This window comes from Aquarana catesbeiana, linkage group LG09 (assembly GCF_042186555.1).
Source record: "Aquarana catesbeiana isolate 2022-GZ linkage group LG09, ASM4218655v1, whole genome shotgun sequence".
Lineage (NCBI taxonomy): Eukaryota > Metazoa > Chordata > Amphibia > Anura > Ranidae > Aquarana > Aquarana catesbeiana.
Genome location: NC_133332.1, coordinates 229,916,543 through 229,935,044, shown reverse-complemented (window position 1 = coordinate 229,935,044; position 18,502 = coordinate 229,916,543). Strand labels below are relative to the sequence as shown.

Genomic DNA, 18,502 nt, shown 5'->3' with positions numbered 1-18,502 from the left:
ACCTCAAACAACTAAATCTCTTTCTTGTGTACTGTACCAATAGAGACAATAGCCTGTTGAAAACTGTAACAATACAACAATGATATTTACCCTCATTGTATAAAACAGCATTTGTTTGAGAAATCTACTCAAGCCAAAAATTGACAATATCTCTATGACCAACCACTATTGTGTAATGTTATGTCCCATGTATCGTAGGTCTGATTAATAAAAAAAAATCATATTGTAACAAACGCAACACAGGTGCACACTGTGCAAAGGATGCACTACACTAACTGGAAATGCTGTAGCTGCCTGCCTGTGGTATTAATAGGATCGGAAGAACACCACTAATTTTCTTCAGGTAGCTTTAGGCGCACACTGTGCAGAGGACACAGTACACTAACTGTAAATACTGTAGCTGCCTGCCTGTAGTATTAATAGGAGCAGAACAACAACAATTGTCTCCAGGTAGCTTTAGGTGCACACTGTGCAGAGGACACACTACACTAACTGTAAATACTGTAGCTGCCTGTGGTATTAATAGGATCAGAAGAACACCACTAATTTTCTTCAGGTAGCTTTAGGTGCACACTGTGCAGGGGACGCACTACACTAAATTGTAAATACCGCAGCTGCCTGCGGTACTGTACTATTAGGATCAGAAGAACACCACTAATTTTCTTCAGGTAGCTTTAGGTGCACACTGTGCAGAGGAGGCACTACACTAACTTGTAAATACTGCAACTGCCTGCGGTACTGTACTAATAGGATCGGAAGAACACTACTAATTTTCTTCAGGTAGCTTTAGGTGCACACTGTGCAGAGGACGCACTACACTAACTTGTAAATACTATAGCTGCCTGTGGTACTGTACTAATAGGATCAGAAGAACACCACTAATTTTCTTCAGGTAGCTTTAGGTGCACACTGTGCAGAGGACACAGTACACTAACTAAATACTGTAGCTGCCTGCCTGTGGTATTAATAGGAGCAGAACAACAGCAATTGTCTCCAGGTAGCTTTAGGTGCACACTGTGCAGAGGACGCACTACACTAACTGTAACTGCCTGTGGTATTATTAGGATCAGAAGAACACCACTCATTTTCTTCAGGTAGCTTTAGGTGCACACTGTGCAGGGGACGCACTACACTAAATTGTAAATACTGCAGCTGCCTGTGGTACTGTGCTAATAGGATGAGAAGTACACCACTAATTTTCTTCAGGTAGCTTTAGGTGCACACTGTGCAGAGGACGCACTACACTAACTTGTAAATACTGCAGCTGCCTGCGGTACTGTATTAATAGGATCAGAAGAACACTCATTTTCTTCAGGTAGCTTTAGGTGCACACTGTGCAGAGGATGCACTACACTAACTGTAAATACTGTAGCTAATAGGACTAATAGGATCAGAAGAACACCAGCAATTTTCTTCAGGTAGCTGTAAATACTGTAAAAACACCTGCCTGCCTGTCAGTAGTAGGAAGAGAATAACAGGAACTGATCTAGCTAAACTGGCTTTGGCCAATTACGGCTCTATGTACACACGGCACTGTGATTGGCCAAGCATGCGGGTCATAGTGTATGCTTGGCCAATCATCAGCCAGCAATGCACTGCGATGCCGCAGTGAATTATGGGCCGTGACGCACCACTTGAATTCGGAGCAAATGGCCCATAACATTCGTAATTCGGCGAATGGCCGAACACACGATGTTCGAATCGAACATGCGCTCCACTCGAACACGAAGCTCATCCCTACTTAGCATCGTAGTACCATCAGACATAAGCAACCAGGTCTGCCAGTTTCCAGATATTTTCTTGAACAGGGACATAAAGACTCAGATCTTAGATTTATGATCTTAGAGGAAGTACTGAGGGATCGAAGAAGGGATGATAGGATCTTAAAATTAAACAAAGAGAGGTTTGGTGGATAAATGAAATTACAGTCCCTGCACCCTAAGGGAATGAACAGGGATTATGATTTATACTTATTTCTTTGAAGTTCATGTAAAATACCGTATTTATCGGCATATAACACGCACTTTTTTCCCCTGAAAATCAGGGGAAAATCGTGGGTGCGTGTTATAGGCCGATCCCCCCCAATTGTGTGTGATCGGAGTGATCGTGGCGATTGCCGCGATCGCCGCTGACATACACAGCCGTATGTAAATTTAAATATGGCGCTGAGACTGCAGGGACTCGTCGGAGCCGAGATACACATACCCGAGAGTCCTCGGCTTTTCTCTGCGCCGCTTACAGTCCCGCCCATAGGGCGGGACTGGGCGGGACTGTAAGCGGCGCCGAGAAAAGCCGAGGACTATCGGGTATGTGTATCTCGGCTCCACCAAGTCCCTGCAGTCTCGGCGCCATATTTAAATTTACACACGGCTGTGAATGTCGGCAGGGATCGTGGCGAGCACTGGGGCAAGGCTGCACTAGGGCAAGGCTGCACTGGGGCACGGCTGCACTGGGGCAAAGCTGTACTGGGGCAAAGCTGCACTGGCAAGGCTGCACTGACATGGCTGCACTGGGGCAAAGCTGTACTGACAAGGCTGCAATGGACACTGGGGCAAGGCTGCACTGACAATTCTGCACTGGGGCAAAGCTGCACTGACAAGGCTGCACTGACAATTCTGCACTGGGGCAAAGCTGCACTGACAAGGCTGCAATAGACACTGGAGCAAGGCTGCACTGACACTGAAAAGGCTGCAGATGGACACCGATAACGCTGCATTGATGGGCATTTTAATGTAAGTTTTTCTTCCTTAAATTTTACTCCTAAAAGTTTTTTTCCTTAAAATTCCCTCCTAAACTTGGGGTGCGTGTTATACGCCGGCGCGTGTTATACGCCGATAAATACGGTATACTTTATGGTCTTTTTTGCAGGTTGAACGGAATCATACAATATAGGAACTATGGAATAAATTTGGAGATGGATCTTGTAATATAGACAGTTCAAAGAGAAACAGACAATTGATCTTTTTGTTAATCTTTTTTTTGTGTTTGTTCTGTTCAGTTTGCTTTTTTTGTTTTTCAAATGATGATTGACTAAATCTTTAGTGTAAATATATATAGGATTTTTTCTTCCACATGTATCAGAAGAGGAAGTATTAGATAGTAATGGGAATAGTGCTGATTGCATTACCACTTGCCGACCAGCCGCCGCAGTTGTACTGCGGCAGAATGGCACGGCTGGGCGAAACAACGTTATGTAACATCGCTTCACCCTGTGGCCACTAGGGGGTGTGCGAGAGCCCCCCGCTCGGCCCCCGAGCCGATGCGATTGCCCGGCGGTCATGATCACCGCTGAGGTCCCGCGATCGTCACTGACACGCGGAGAACCGTGATCACACAGTTTCCAGTTCTCTGAGGGGAGAACAGACAAATCGTCTGTTCATACAGAGTATGAACAGCGATCTGTCATCTCCCCTGCACAGTCCCCTCCCCCTTCAGTTAGAACACACACTAGGGAACACATTAACTCCTTGATCGCCCCCTAGTGTTAACCCCTTCACTGCCAGTGACATTTTTACAGTAATCAATGCATTTTTATAGCATTGATCGCTGTATTAATGCCAATGGTCCCAAAAATGTGTCAAAATTGTCCGATGTGTCTGCCATAATGTCGCAGTCCTGATAAAAATCGCAGATCGCCGCCATTACTAGTAAAAAAAAAAATAATAATAAAAATGCCATAAAACTATCCCCTATTTTGTAGACACTATAACTTTCGTGCAAACCAATCAATATACGCTTATTGCAAATTTTTTTTACCAAAAATATGTAGAGGAATACATATCGGTCTAAACTGAGGGAAAAAACATTTTTTTATATATATTTTTTGGGGGATATTTATTATAGCAAAAAGAAAAAAATAATGTGTTTTTTCAAAATTTCGCTCTTTTTTTGTTTATAGCGCAAAAAATAAAAAACGCAGAGGTGATCAAATACCACCAAAAGAAAGCTCTATTTGTGGGAAAAAAAGGACATCAATTTTGTTTGGGTGCAACGTCGCACGACCGCGCAATTGTCAGTTAACCACTTCCCGACCGCCGCACGACTATGTACGTCCTAAGTTTGAACGGGGATATCGTTGTTATGGCAGCAGCTAGCTGCCATAACCCCGGTATCCCCGTTTTCGTGCGGCGGCCGGCTTTCAGATAAAAGTGGTCCCTGTGGCGGATTCGCCGCGAGATCACTTTTATCGGTGGCGGGAGAGGGGCCCCCCCTCCCGCCGCGATCCGGTGCCCTCTGCCGCTTACCGGAGCCGTCGGTAGCGGCGGAGGCGATCGCGTCCTGTGCCGTGGTGTGTCTGGAGATGAGTGAGGCCAAGATGGCGCTCACTCGTCTCCATGACACTGCTGGCGGAAGCGATGTCAAAACGTCACTTCCGTCCACGCCTCTTAAAGGCATATTTTTTCAAATGTAATTTTTCTGAATGACTTTTTTTTTTTTTTTTTTTTTTTTAATTGTATTTTAGTGTAAATATGAGATCTGAGGTCTTTTTGACCCCAGATCTCATATTTAAGAGGTCCTGCCATGCTTTTTTCTATTACAAGGGATGTTTACATTCCTTGTAATAGGAAAAAAAGTGACACAATTTTTTTTTTAAACAGTGTAAAAATAAATAAAATATTGTAAAATAAATAATAAAAATTAAAAAAAATTTTTTTAAAACTCCCCTGTCCCGACGAGCTCACGCGCAGAAGCGAACGCATACGCGAGTAGCGCCCGCATATGAAAACGGTGGTCAAACCACACATGTGAGGTATCGCCGCGACCGGTAGAGCGAGAGCAATAATTCTAGCCCTAGACCTCCTCTGTAGCGCAAAATATGCAACCTGTAGAATTTTTTAAACGTCGCCTATGGAGATTTTTGAGGGTAAAAGTTTGACGCCATTCCTCGAGCGGGCGCAATTTTCAAGCATGACATGTTGGGTATCAATTTACTTGGTGTAACATTATATTTCACAATATAAAAAAAAATTGGGATAACTTTACTGTTGTTTTATTTTTTTATTCAAAAAAGTGAATTTTTTCCAAAAAAAGTGCGCTTATAAGACCGCTGCGCAAATATGGTGCAAAAAAAAAGTATTGCAATGACCGCCATTGTATTCTCTAGGGTGTTAGAAGAAAAACCATATATAATGTTTGGGGGTTCTAAGTAATTTTCTAGCAGAAAAACCTGTTTTAAACATGTAAACACCTAAAATCCAAAACGAGGCTGGTCCTTAAGTGGTTAAAGCGACGCAGTGCCGAATCACAAAAAGTGCTCTGGTCAGGAAGGGGGTAAAATCTTCTGGCAACCAGTTACGCGTATAGGGATAAATGTGGGAAAATATTAGCTAAGTTAACTAAGGAACAAAGACTCCAATCATACATACCACATATCATGTCCTCAAAAGACCAGAAAATAGCTTTGCCAATGGAGATTTCAAAGGGTTTTCGAGACTTTTACGCATCTCTTTATAAAATACCATCTGCTACAAACCCCCAAACATTGATAGATGAATATGTGCAATCAGCTCAGATACCCACTATTACCCCTGAAATTAAAACGGAACTAGACAAACCAATAAGTTTAGAGGAACTGACATCAGCAGTAAACTCTGCAAAACCAGGAAAGGCCCCCGGTCCGGACGGTCTTACCCTGCAATACTACAGAACCCTGCTTCCTATATTAGGACCCTTTATGGTAGATCTGTTTAATGGCTTGGGCAATGACGAGACTCTCCCTAGAGATATGTCAAAAGCATATATATCCGTTATTCCGAAGGAAGGCAAGGACCCGACCCTATGTGGCAGTTATAGGCCAATCTCCCTTCTAAACGCGGATATTAAATTGTTTACTAAAATCCTGGCGACTCGTTTAGCAATTCATTTACCAGATTTGGTGCATTTAGATCAAGTAGGCTTTGTTCCTACTAGAGAAGCAAGGGACAATACGACTAAAGTCTTAAATTTGCTACATGTGGCTAAAACCTCCCACACACCATGCGTATTCCTCAGCACAGACGCGGAAAAAGCGTTCGATCGGGTGAATTGGCAATATATGTTTACGGTTCTTCGACATCTGGGCCTAGGAGATACTATTATTCAATGGATTACTACAATTTACTCACAACCTACGGCTCAGGTTAAGGTAAATGGGGTCCTTTCGGATCCCTTTCCTATATTAAACGGCACCAGACAGGGATGTCCGCTTTCCCCTGTGCTATTTGTTCTGTGCTTAGAACCATTTCTAAATAGAATTCGTCGGAACCCGGACATCCAGGGCATAAGTGTCGGAGGTAATCAGTACAAGATTTCGGCCTATGCAGATGATATGCTCTTTTCATTGACAAATCCTGCTATCTCCCTCCCTAATCTACTACGTGAGTTTGAGACTTATGGACGTCTATCTAATTTGGAAATTAATTTCCATAAATCAGAAGCTATGGGGATAGGGATATCCCTTTCTATGCTGTCTACATTTAAGTCCAGTTTTAAATTCAAATGGACAGTGACAGCTTTGCAATACCTAGGCACTTATATCCCGACGGAGATGTCTCGCATATTTGAACTGAACTTCCCATCACTTTTGTCAAAAACCCGTATGCTTTTAGAGACTTGGAACAGGGGCCTACATTCGTGGTTTGGCAGAATAAGCCTATTAAAAATGAGTATTCTACCGAAATTTTTGTATCTGCTCCAAGCCCTACCAATTAGAATCCCCATATCCTATCTTAAACAAGTTAACGCACTTTTTATCAAGCTTGTGTGGGCGTATAAGAAGCCACGATTTTCCTTTCATTTAATGACCCTACCTAAACAACATGGGGGGCTAGCTTTCCCAGATATCCGAGCATACTATCAGGCAATCCACATAGGTAGAATTGTAGATTGGTGCCGTCATAGTCGATCTAAACTATGGGCTTTGATAGAACAGGCCCAAACATGTATCTCACTCTCAAAGGCCCTGTGGTGCTATAACCATCTCCAACCACCATTGAAAAGTCACCCACTAATAGGGACGACGCTTCGTATAGGATCGGTAGCTAGTAAACAATACTCTCTTTCTTCTTCTGACTCTCCGTTATTTCCTATTTTAGGGAACCCACAATTCTCTCCTGGCCTCTGCTTTCACACGTTCGGCAAATTACGCCGGACCGGCATAACTCAAGCATCCCACTTTTTAGTGAATGGCAGATGGCCTTCCATCAAGGAACTAATGACGGAAGAGGGTCCCTTCAAATTGACCCTCTGGTCAGCACTTCAGCTACGACACTTTCTGGATACAATACCTAATCCACGTAATTTCGCCCGCCCCCTGACGAGGTTTGAAGAATATTGCTCTGATGAAGGCAATATAACGCGGGTCCTATCTAAAATATACACAATGCTGAATTATCCGACAACTCTATCACATCCGTCATTCTTAGAAAAATGGGAACAGGACCTACAACGGAAATTCACAACGGCACAAACCCAGAATATATTTAGATTAGCTTGGAAGACATCAATCTGTACAAAAACACAAGAATCTAACTACAAATTACTGACGAGATGGTATTATACCCCTTATCTTTTGCACCAATACTACCCTGATACCACTGATCTCTGTTGGAGATGCTTGGGAGACAGAGGTACACTACTCCACATATTCTGGTCATGCCCCAAATTGACTAACTTCTGGACGACAGTCCGGGAAGTGTCTCAAAAGTTCACGGAATATAAGATACCTGGTGATCCGGCATTTTTCTTATTTCATGTCTCTAATATTCCTGCCAAATGCTATCAAGAATCAATTCTGGGGCATCTTCTCAATGCTGCAAAGTCCTGCATTCCACCTCACTGGAAAAAACAATCATCACCAACGGCGGCCGACTGGCTACGTAAAGTGATAGACATCAGTAGAATGGAGGACTTGTTGGCGGCTGAGCGAAACCAACAAGACAAGTACTCCATGACTTGGAGAGTTTGGAAACAGTTCATCAATTCTACGGAGGGAATAGCCCTCCGTAGACAGGAGACCCATGTATGAATGCTATTCTTTACACACCTTGGCCATCCCTCTCGGCTTGAATTTTTTTTTTTTTTTTTTTTTTGTTCGGTCTTGTTTTTGTTTGTTTGTTTGTTTGGTCTTGTTTTCTTTGTTAATCGATTAGAAATAGGAAAAAAGAAACGAGCGTAGTTGGGTTTTTTTTTTTTTTACCTGAATCCCTTCTATATATGTCTCCCAGTAGACAACAAAGGGCGGTGCCGGTTGGGGACTGGCCCTAAAACAACTATACTGAACTGTATTGTAGACATAAACAGACGGGGTTATATTGCAGTTGTAATCCATATGTTATATTGTTTACTTTTTCTGTTGTTTTGACCTGACTTTGCCCGTTATGGGTGTTAATAAAAGTTATATTTGAAAAAAAAAAAATCTTCTGGCACTGAAGCGGTTAACTGCACCATTAAGGGTTTGGATTTAAATCATTTGCATACTATTTTTATAGAGAATATACTAGATTTAGTCTGTTATGGGTTAATTGGAATTTCAGTGGTAAAGGGATAATGGGAGACACCTGTGAAGCAACACCCTGTGATGTTAGAATTAGAGCCCATTCACACAGGGGCAACTTTGGATCCGACTTCAAGTCGCCCCAAGTCACCCCTAGTCGCCTCAAGTCGCGCTACAAGAAAAAATCAATGTAAGTGAATGGATCTGTCTTAATGCACACTACTGCAGTCGCTCCGACTTCAGAAAAGGTTCCTGTACTACTTTAATCCGACTTGAAGGCAACTTGTACCCATTGATTTCAATGGAGGTTGCCTCCAAGTCTGATCACTGTTCATACTGAGGCAACTTTACAGGAAGCAGAAAGGAAACAGAAAGTAATTTACTCCACTAAACATCCAGCCCCCTCCTTCTCACACACAGCTGATAAGCTCTGATTGGGCACTTGTAAAGTTCCCTGTCCTGGAGGCGACTTCAAGTTGTGTTGTAAGTTGCCCCAAGTCGTGCTGTGATTCATACTCAAGTCGTGTCCAAGTTGCCTCCCAAAGTCGTGCTGGAAGTCGTGTTGCCCCTGTGTGAATGGGCTCTAAGTATTTGAAGTTTTGTATGGATTGTTGCACTTAGCCTGATGAAGAACATGGTATGCTCATAACTGTACAGTTAGCAGTTCGCGCTTTATTGTCTTGATGTGAAGAATACTCAAAGGTAAAAGAAACCTTTTTCATTGGAGAACGTGTCCCATCGTTTTTCTATTGAATATTGGTGGAAGATTGGGAGTCCACCCTGACACTATACTCCAGACAGAAATAGAAACGCAAAGAAAAGGAAGTAACCCACCCTATTTTTACAGATATTTTTTTATATAGATTTTAAAGATCCTTTACTGCTTTTTAACAATATGTAATTATTTTAATGCTAATAGTGTGGGCATAGGTGTATTTTAAATACCTGTTTTATCCTATGTTACACAAACAATTTTGATATAAATATACCTTTTTCTAATCTACAGGAAAACAGATGTGTTGATGGTGACACCTTGGCTTGCTCCAATTGTATGGGAAGGTACCTTTAATATAGATATAATCAATGCTCAGCACCACAAAGCAGGCACTCGCATTGGTCTCACAGTATTTGCTATAAGAAAGTAAGTTAAAAACTACAATACATAACATTATAGCTACTGCACATGTTGTTCAGATATAACTTTGGTTGGGTCACTATGCAGCACATTTGACCTCTATAAGTTGTGGTCTTTCCATCTGTCTGGAGCCATAACAAACCTAAATTGCCACTGGAGATATTTTGACTGTATCACAGCAAAATGCAATAGATCTCTGGTTTTGAGATCTCGCCATCTGGTAAGAAGTGTGTGATCACTGGTGTCATTCACTTGGAGAGCACTTATCATTTGGATTAATGCACAGTTCGTTATTGTCAACTTTGAGACTTTCTGTACTCTATTTCACATATATAGACTTTTTATTGATCTTTGATTGTTTTTATTTTTAATTATCTTCATATTTTTGCACTAATTATATTATAATTAAATTGTTGTTGTATCTACAGTCATATGAATAGCACCTTAAAGTGGCAGTGCACCTATTTAGTTTTGATACGTAGTATTCAGATATTTCAGTGTTGCTGTTCTCACATATCTTTACATTGTACAAGTGCAGGGAATCTTTTTGTTTTGTATATCAGATATACCTTTGTCATGTTAAGGAAAGTTCAAATTCTGTATAAAATTGTATTCTATTTTGTATGGTTTTCCTATGTATTGCACACGGCACTCAATGTGCACACGGCACTATTAATGTTTTCAGTAAACATTTGCATTTTTTCGAGTCCTGATTAAAATTAGCCTGCCTATGTTACGCCCTTTTTTACCATACAAGTACGATTTTAATATTAATGTGATACCTACGTAATCATGTGTATAAAAACCTTCAATTGCACCAAATAAAACAGAACAGTTATTTAGGAAAGATGCTGAGTGTATCTTTTGTGTCTGTTCCCTACTGCAGTAGTTATTATTAATTTGGAACCACTAATCAATATTAGGATAAGAGTTGCCTATCTATAACATTTCCAGAACAGTTGGTGAGCTTTGCCTAAGAGGGAATTTACAGGTGACCCTCAGAATCCGAAACGAGGAGCTCGAGACGATCCGGGAATCTCTGATAATTAGTCGGCTGAGGTAAGCCCTTTGCTTACATTTGAGTAATCAGACTTCCTTGATCGTTAAGGCATTTTCGGGACAAAGGGTACCTATTTTATTCCCTTTAAATCGAAATGTATTGATTGGTGGTTATTGGTAGATTCAGGGGCGTAGCTATAGAGGGTGCAAGAGATGCGATCGCGACTCGGCCCCAGGCTGCGGGGGGGCCCGTGTGGCTCCCCTGTCAGTTTTGTCTACACTTGTGTGAGCCAGAGCCGGAGTCGGGGGGTGGAGCTGGCGGTCCTAGGTACGGAAGACTGCTTGCCTCTTGACTTTACACTCTGGATGCAGCTAGCACCAGGCTGGATAGGAGGTGTCGGCGGGGCGGCATATAGGAGAACCGATCTCCTCTGTTCTTCTCCTGTCTCCTGCAGGTCTTTCATTGGCTGCAAGAGCAGGATCGGTTCTCCTATTTGCTGTCCCGCCCGCCCTCCTATCCAGCCAAGAGGCAAGCAGTCATCCGTACCAACGCCAGCTCCGCCTCCCAACTCCGCCCCCCTGACCTTGGCTCCCGTTTCCTGCCTCAAGGCTGTTCCTGCCGCCGAATGGTAGGAGAAAAGCTCCCTGCCCGAGGCCGCTCCTGGTAAGCCACAAACTCTCTGTCACAGCAGAGTAAAATAATACACTGCCCAGCGAATATAGTGTTCCAGGTGTGCTGCTGACTATCACTCTGCTCCCTCCCATACTACCCCCCTCCCATCATGCCGTCCCCCCACACTGCCCTCCACTGCCTCCCTCCCATCAAAAACTGTAAAAAAAGAAAAACTATAAAAAATAAAATTATAAAATAAAATGGTAAAAAATAAAACAATTTAAAAAAAACTACTGACCCCATTCTCTGCCCTACTGACCCCGTCCACCGCCCTACTGACCCCGTCCACCAACCTACTGACCCCGTCCACCGCCCTACTGACCATGTCCACTTCCCTACTGACCACATCTACTTCCCTACTGACCATGTCCACTGCCCTACCATATCCACTGCCCTACTGACCCTGTCCACTGCCCTACTGACCATGTATCATCTCATCATCTGAAGGGGGACACACTTCAGTGAAGCCAGGACATACAGCTCCAGCATAGCTAGACAACATTTTGGGGAAGAAAAACTCCACCCATTAATCGGCAGCCATCTTTGGGTCTGGTCATCAGCCATCTTAAAGCCTTCCTGGTAACATTGGAGGGTAACTATAATATCCCCTTACCGCCGAGCGTACGCGGATATGCGGCCTCGGCTTTCGGGGTTATACCTAGATGATGCCCGCAGCTGCAGGCATCATCCCAGTACCGTTTTTTAGAGCAGGGCGATCGGGTTTCCGGGGATAACAACCGATGTGGCTAAAAGCCACTCAATTGTTATTCCGGAGAAGCAGGAGGGGACGTCCCCCCCCTCTCGCCACCTCCCGCTGCTCTCACCGAGCCTCCCGTCCCATCGGGAGACTCGATCCGCGATCTGCCACTTCCAGCGGCTAGAGACAGACTGGCACGAAGCCGGAAATGACTTTGTTCCAGTCTCCTGAATGTAAACACGGAAGCGACTTCACAGCGTCACTTCCTGTTTACTCGGCTGCCAATGGTACGGGATTTTAAAAAATATACAGTATTCACATATGTCGTTTTCGTGATCTGAATACTTTGATGTGCAAAGGAGGGATTGGAGGTCTTTTAGACCCCTGATCCCTCCATATAGGATACCTGTCACCACCTATTACTGTCACAAGGGATGTTTACATTCTTTGTGACAGCAATAAAAGTGATCAATTTAAAAAAAAAAAAAAAAACACAATTTAATCATTTAAAAATAAATAAGAAAAATAGTTTTTTTTTAAAGTGCCCCCATCACCACGAGCTCGCGCAGCAAAGAAAACGCATACAGAAGTCGCGCCCGCATATGTAAAAGGTGTTCAAATCACACATGTGTGGTATCGCCGTGATCATCAGAGCGAGAGCAATAATTCTAGCATTAGCATCCTCTGTAACTCTAACCTGGTAACTGTAAAAAAAATTTAAAGCGTCACCTATGGAGATTTTTAGGTACCAAAGTTTGTCGCCATTCCACGAGTGAGTGCAATTATAAAGCATGACATGTTTGGTATCTATTTACTCGGCGTAACATCATCTTTCATATTATACAAAAAAATGGGATAACTATACTGTTTTGTTTTTTTAAAATTCATGAAAGTGTCCCTTTTCCCAAAAAGTTGCATTTAAAACACCGCTGCACAAATACCGTGTGACATAAAATATTGCAACAATCGCCATTTTATTCTCTAGATTTTCTGCTAAAAAATGTATATATAATGTTTGGGGGTTCTAAGTAATTTTCTAGCAAAAAATAGGGATTTTAACTTGTAAACACCAAATGTCAGAAATAGGCTTAGTCATGAAAGGGATATATTATTTTCTTGGTGATTTTTGTTTGGGACTGTAGGCCACACCCGCCCCCACCTATTCCCCAGATTCAACCACACACATCAAACCCCCAAAACAATTTATTTGGCAGAAATGGCTGCGGCACTTTTGGATTGGTTATTGGTATTACTTATTGGTTCAACAACATATTTACATAACCCTATATAACTGAAAAACTTTAATACTAATACCATAAATCACATAATCTCTGCCCAGTTTTTGGAACTCGGGCAGCTTCACTGTATCAACACCGATTATACACCGAATATATCCCCCCGGATTCCAGGGTGACCCTACCACATAAGATGCCGCGACGGGAAGAGAGGGAGCTCTTCTTCCTTCTTCCTGGACCGCTGCAGAGGACGCCCTAGACCCTCTGCAGCCTTTAAATAGCCTTCCCTGGGGAACCAGAACCTTCCCTGGATACCCATTGGATATCCCTCACCTGTACCTGAGCTAATTAAATGGACAGAACCGCCTACCCTTACCCATACCTCCTTAACCCCTTACTACTTAAAAGAGGGGCAAGGTGGCCCCAGTCCCAAGAAAGCGGGCCCCAATACTTTTGTACGCTTTTAACATTCTTAAATCAATAGGGCAATAGGCCTTTTCTTTGGCCGTATTGGCACACAGTTTTACATATTCCGGCAGAAGAATAACAGTTGGATTCCGCAAAATGCAGATTATTGTCTGCTAGGTACTGTAGTTATCAATGGTTAAGCTGTCTACGAGGGGAAATAAATTAATTGAATTTATCCAATATATATTCTGCTATCACAGATAGTTTTAGAACTTCATTGCAAAATATCTTAGTGTCTATGCATGTCCCAATCTGACTATTATTTATGGTATTTGTAAAGTGACTTCTGTCAAATATTTTATTTTTATAGTGTTTTTCAAGACTTTCTGCATGGCAAAATAATAATAAAGAAAGTCAGCTTAATTCATTTCTATAAATTATTTTTGTATTGGAAGCACTGTGGTTATTAAATTGATTAAACTATCGATATAGCTGATTAATTGTTTAGACATTCCTCGACATGCCTTATATAAGTGTAGCACCTTACTATTTAGGCTGCTAGATGAATTTAGTTTTGGCTTCTGCTGTAATCACAGGAACAGTAAGTGCTTAGTTTGGTCTGTTCAGAGCTCCACAGGCTGAGAGCTTGATTGCTTCTTCCTGTCTCTAGGAGAAGCTCCTAGAATTTAGGGTGGGAGAAATTAAGATTCCAGCCTGAATATTTAGCAGGACCTAACCAATGCCTAGGGAGGTTGCCCAGATGGTGGTTGGGTTTCTGCTAAATAGACTGGAACACTGAATAGACTGTCCTTTGTGAGGTTTGATCTTCATGCTGAAGTGAAGAGGGATTACTTATCCTTAGATTCCCCTCTCTTTCTTGGACTAGACACTGAATTACTTTACTGGAGGCTATATCTCTGAACTGATTTTTGCCAGGATCTGTGAGTAGGACCAAATCCTCCGTGCTGTAGTATCTTGTGGTTCGCAGCTGCAAGAACCTAGACTACTCCAGCCCATTCTACTACAGTAAATGTGCTTACCAATTCTCCATGACTGCCAGTCTGCCATGACTGTATTGCTGTTATTCAAAGATAGGAAAGAGTCCTCTGCAATATTGTGCTCAAGCATTTTGGAGTATCCCATACCCCATTGTCCTCCCCACTTACAAGTTACTTACTGTAGCAATAAACTTCAAAATGATACCCCTAGGCTGTTTATTGAGCCAGAGTGGATGAACTGCAACTGTGTGCCTGGCTGCCCTGAACTGATAACTTGAAGAAACTGTGGCTCCTTTGGGGGCAGCATTACACTATAGATGTTAATGAAGCATATGGAAATTCATTGAATACCGCTGTCACACAAAGGGGGAAACATTAATTTTTAAATTTTTTTAGGAAATATGCTTCAGCCCCCGTTCACACCTATGTAAATTAGATGCGGCTTACACCGCATCCAATTCGCAGGACATTTTAAAATACATTCATTTGAATGCATGTGGTTCACATATGTGCGTTGCATTCGCACTGCCCTTTGCACAAAAAAGTGTGCGTTTTCTGGGCATTGCGGTGTGAATTACAAGCCTATTATCTTCTATGGGAACGCATCTGATTTGCAGATGCATTCCGTTCTGAACACATATTCTCTCCTTCTCCTCATTACACCTCCCCCCTCTCCCCCCTCTCCCTGCTCACTGATCCGCAGCTAAAATGCAGAGGAACATCTGAACAACTGATTTTTATCTTTGCAGTGAAACCGGAGCTTCAATTTGCAATGCACATGTGTGAACCCGGGCTTAGACTTGGTTCTAGTAGTTAAGTGGTTTGGTTAATTTCTTTTACACAATTTTTCTTTTTTTCTGGCTACCTATCCCTTTTCTTTTTAAGTTTTTTTTAGTTCCAACTGATCTTTTTATTGGATCTTGTGGCACAAGACATTTTTTCTGCGTGCTTCAGGTTACAAAAATGTGTAATTGTTGATTTCTAACAGGGCAGCAACCTGTAATGTAGTGCCATATAATGTGTCTCTGACTGTTTCTAGAAGAATGACTACAGCCTCCAACCACTCCTATAGTTTGTTTGTAGTCTATGACAATTTCATAATGAATGTCCACATTTTTTAACCATATACTGTAGCTTCCTATAGCTTGTCTGCTTGTCTCTGATAGCTTTCTGTCGTATTATATTTATTTAATATTTTCTGTAGCCCTTTGGTGATGTCAGTGTCTACTCTTTGACCACCAAAGCTATACATAGATTATTGACTGTTTTATTGCATAATAAGCATTTCAATTAACCAAACTAAATCAAAAACTTTTTAATGTCCTTATTTTCCAGATATGTTCAGTTTATCAAGACTTTTCTGGAAACAGCTGAAGAGTTCTTCATGGTGGGATATCAGGTCAATTACTACATCTTCACTGATCAGCCCAATAACATCCCTAACATAACCCTTGGTCAGAATAGACAGTTAATTGTCATAGAAGCCCCCTCCTACAAAAGATGGCAGGACATCACCATGAGACGGATGCAGATTATTCGAGATTTTGCACTTGTACGATTCACCTCTGAAGTGGATTATTTAGTCTGCCTTGATGTTGACATGAAATTTACTTACCACATTGGAGCTGAGATACTGAGTGATGTAATTGGTGTTATTCACCCAGGTTTCTTTGCAGTACCACGAACAAAATTTACCAATGAACGCAGACCACAGTCTGCAGGATATATTCCAGCAGACGAGGGGGATTTTTACTACACTGGCAGCTTTTTTGGGGGCAAAATAGAGGAGGTCTACAAACTGACCAACCACTGCCACCATGCCATGCTTGCAGATAAGGCAAAGAACATAGAGGCTCTTTGGCATGATGAAAGCTATTTAAACAGATATTTCCTGTATTACAAACCTACAAAGGTCCTCTCGCCAGAGTATTCATGGAACCAATATTATGGTGACTCAAAATTTGTACGGATAAAGAGATTTATGAATATTCAAAAAAATTATGCCGAAGTCCGAAACAGACGGGCACTTTCTCTAGAATGAAAACAAGATTTTTTGTTTTTTTATTTACACTCAGGAAGTGTATCAATTAAGGGTAGGATATAACTGTAACCCTGAAAAACATATAATGTGGCTGTAACCCTCATTAAAGTTATGTGTCTAATTCTTAAAGTTGAATTCCAGGAATTCAGCTCTTTTGCAAAAATTTAGTTAAGTCCAGTGAGGTGCATGACAACTCCTGGGCTTAGCTCTATTATTTATATCTGACAACTTTATAGTACTCCTGGAAGATAGCTATCACTGTAGTTCTAGGAGCCCAATGCTGATCCTTCTAAGCTCTGCATCAAGAAAATGAGAGTCACTGCAGATGCTATGCCTGCCCCTCCCCTCCTCCTGCCCAATCACAGAAGCCTTGGTTTTATGTGAACATAGTCACAAAATACCAAGGCTTCTATGAATGGGCAGCAGAGGGGAGGGGTAGCCATAGCAGCTCTGTGTGAATCTCTCCTTTCAGATCCTGGAGTATCCTGCAGAAGCAATACACCTGTCAGATATAAATTCTAGAGATAAGACCAGGAGATGTAATGCAGCTTCTTAGACTAAACTCATAGTGTGCCTTCACTTTACAAAAAAAACTAAATTCCTGGAATTCACTTTAAAATTGCCCTTAATCAGTGCTTGATTTAATGTTGACCTACAGTCGTGGCCAAAAATATTGGCACCCCTGCATTTCTGTCAGATAATGCACCACTACGCCCAGAAAATTGTTGCAATTACAAATGTTTAGGCATTCTCATGTTTATTTCTTTTTTTTTGTATTGGTATGACACAAAAAAAGTGGAGAAACAAAAAGCCAAATCCGACAAAACTCCAAAAATGGACTGGACAAAATTATTGGCACCTTCTCAAAATTGTAAAAAATAATTGCAATCCAAATTTGTGATGCTCTTGTAATTTGTAATTAAACTCACCTGTATCAATTAACAGGTGCTGACAATATAGAAATCACACTGGTAAGCAGTTCAAATGGTGAAAAATATACTCAACCTTTCCATTGTGTGTCTGTGTGTGCCACACAGAGCATGGAGATGAGAAAGAGCAGCAAAGAATTGTAAAAAAGCAAAAAAAGAATAGTCTGAGGATTTGAGAACAAAAACTGTGGAAAACCACAAACAATCTCAAGGTTATAAGTCCATCTCCAGAAAAATAAATGAGGCCTTTAAAGAATAGAATACAGTCCCTACAATCAAACATGGTGGAGGTTCACTGATGTTTTGGGGTTACTTTGCTGCTTCAGGTACTGGATGTCTTGACCGTGTGCATGGCATTATGAGATCTGAAGACTACCAAAGAATTCTGGGGTTCAATGTAGGGCCCAGTGTCAGAAAGTTGGGTCTCCGTCAGAGGTCATGGGTCTTACAGAAGGACAATGTCCCAAAGTGCATGTCAAAAAGCACCCAGAAATGGTTTAAGACAAAGCACTGGAGAGAACAAGATAGTTACAGGAAGTGATTGATTTCAGTTATTTTTTCCAAGGGGTGTGCTACCAATAATAATTTTGTCCAGTCCTTTTTTTGGTGTTTTACGTGGGAAGCGTCAGATTTGGCTTTTTGTTTCTCCACTTTTTTGGGTCAAACCAATATAAACAAAAGAAATAAACAAGAGAATGCCTAAACATTTGTAATTTTCTGGGCGAAGTGGTGCATTATTGGACAGAAATGCGGGGGTGCCAATATTTTTGACCATGCCCACACATACTTATTTAAAGAACTTTATTCACCATACAAAGGAATTAAAACTCATCCTAGATAAATCATTTAAAGCGGGGGTTCACCCACACTGGCAAAAAAAAAAAAAATATCAAAAGCCAGCAGCTACAAATACT

At 41.7% G+C, this 18,502-nt stretch overlaps 1 protein-coding gene across 1 annotated transcript in view; it reads left to right on the top strand.

Annotated features, from left to right (window-relative positions):
• LOC141109007 (histo-blood group ABO system transferase-like) overlaps positions 1-16,659 on the top strand; it is an 80,967-nt gene extending 64,308 nt beyond the window's left edge. Inside the window, exons 2-3 of the mRNA XM_073600964.1 lie at positions 9,480-9,614; positions 15,954-16,659. Coding sequence (XP_073457065.1) covers positions 9,480-9,614; positions 15,954-16,659 — 841 coding nt within the window. The remainder of the gene's footprint in view (positions 1-9,479; positions 9,615-15,953) is intronic.
• Positions 16,660-18,502: the final 1,843 nt, after the last annotated feature.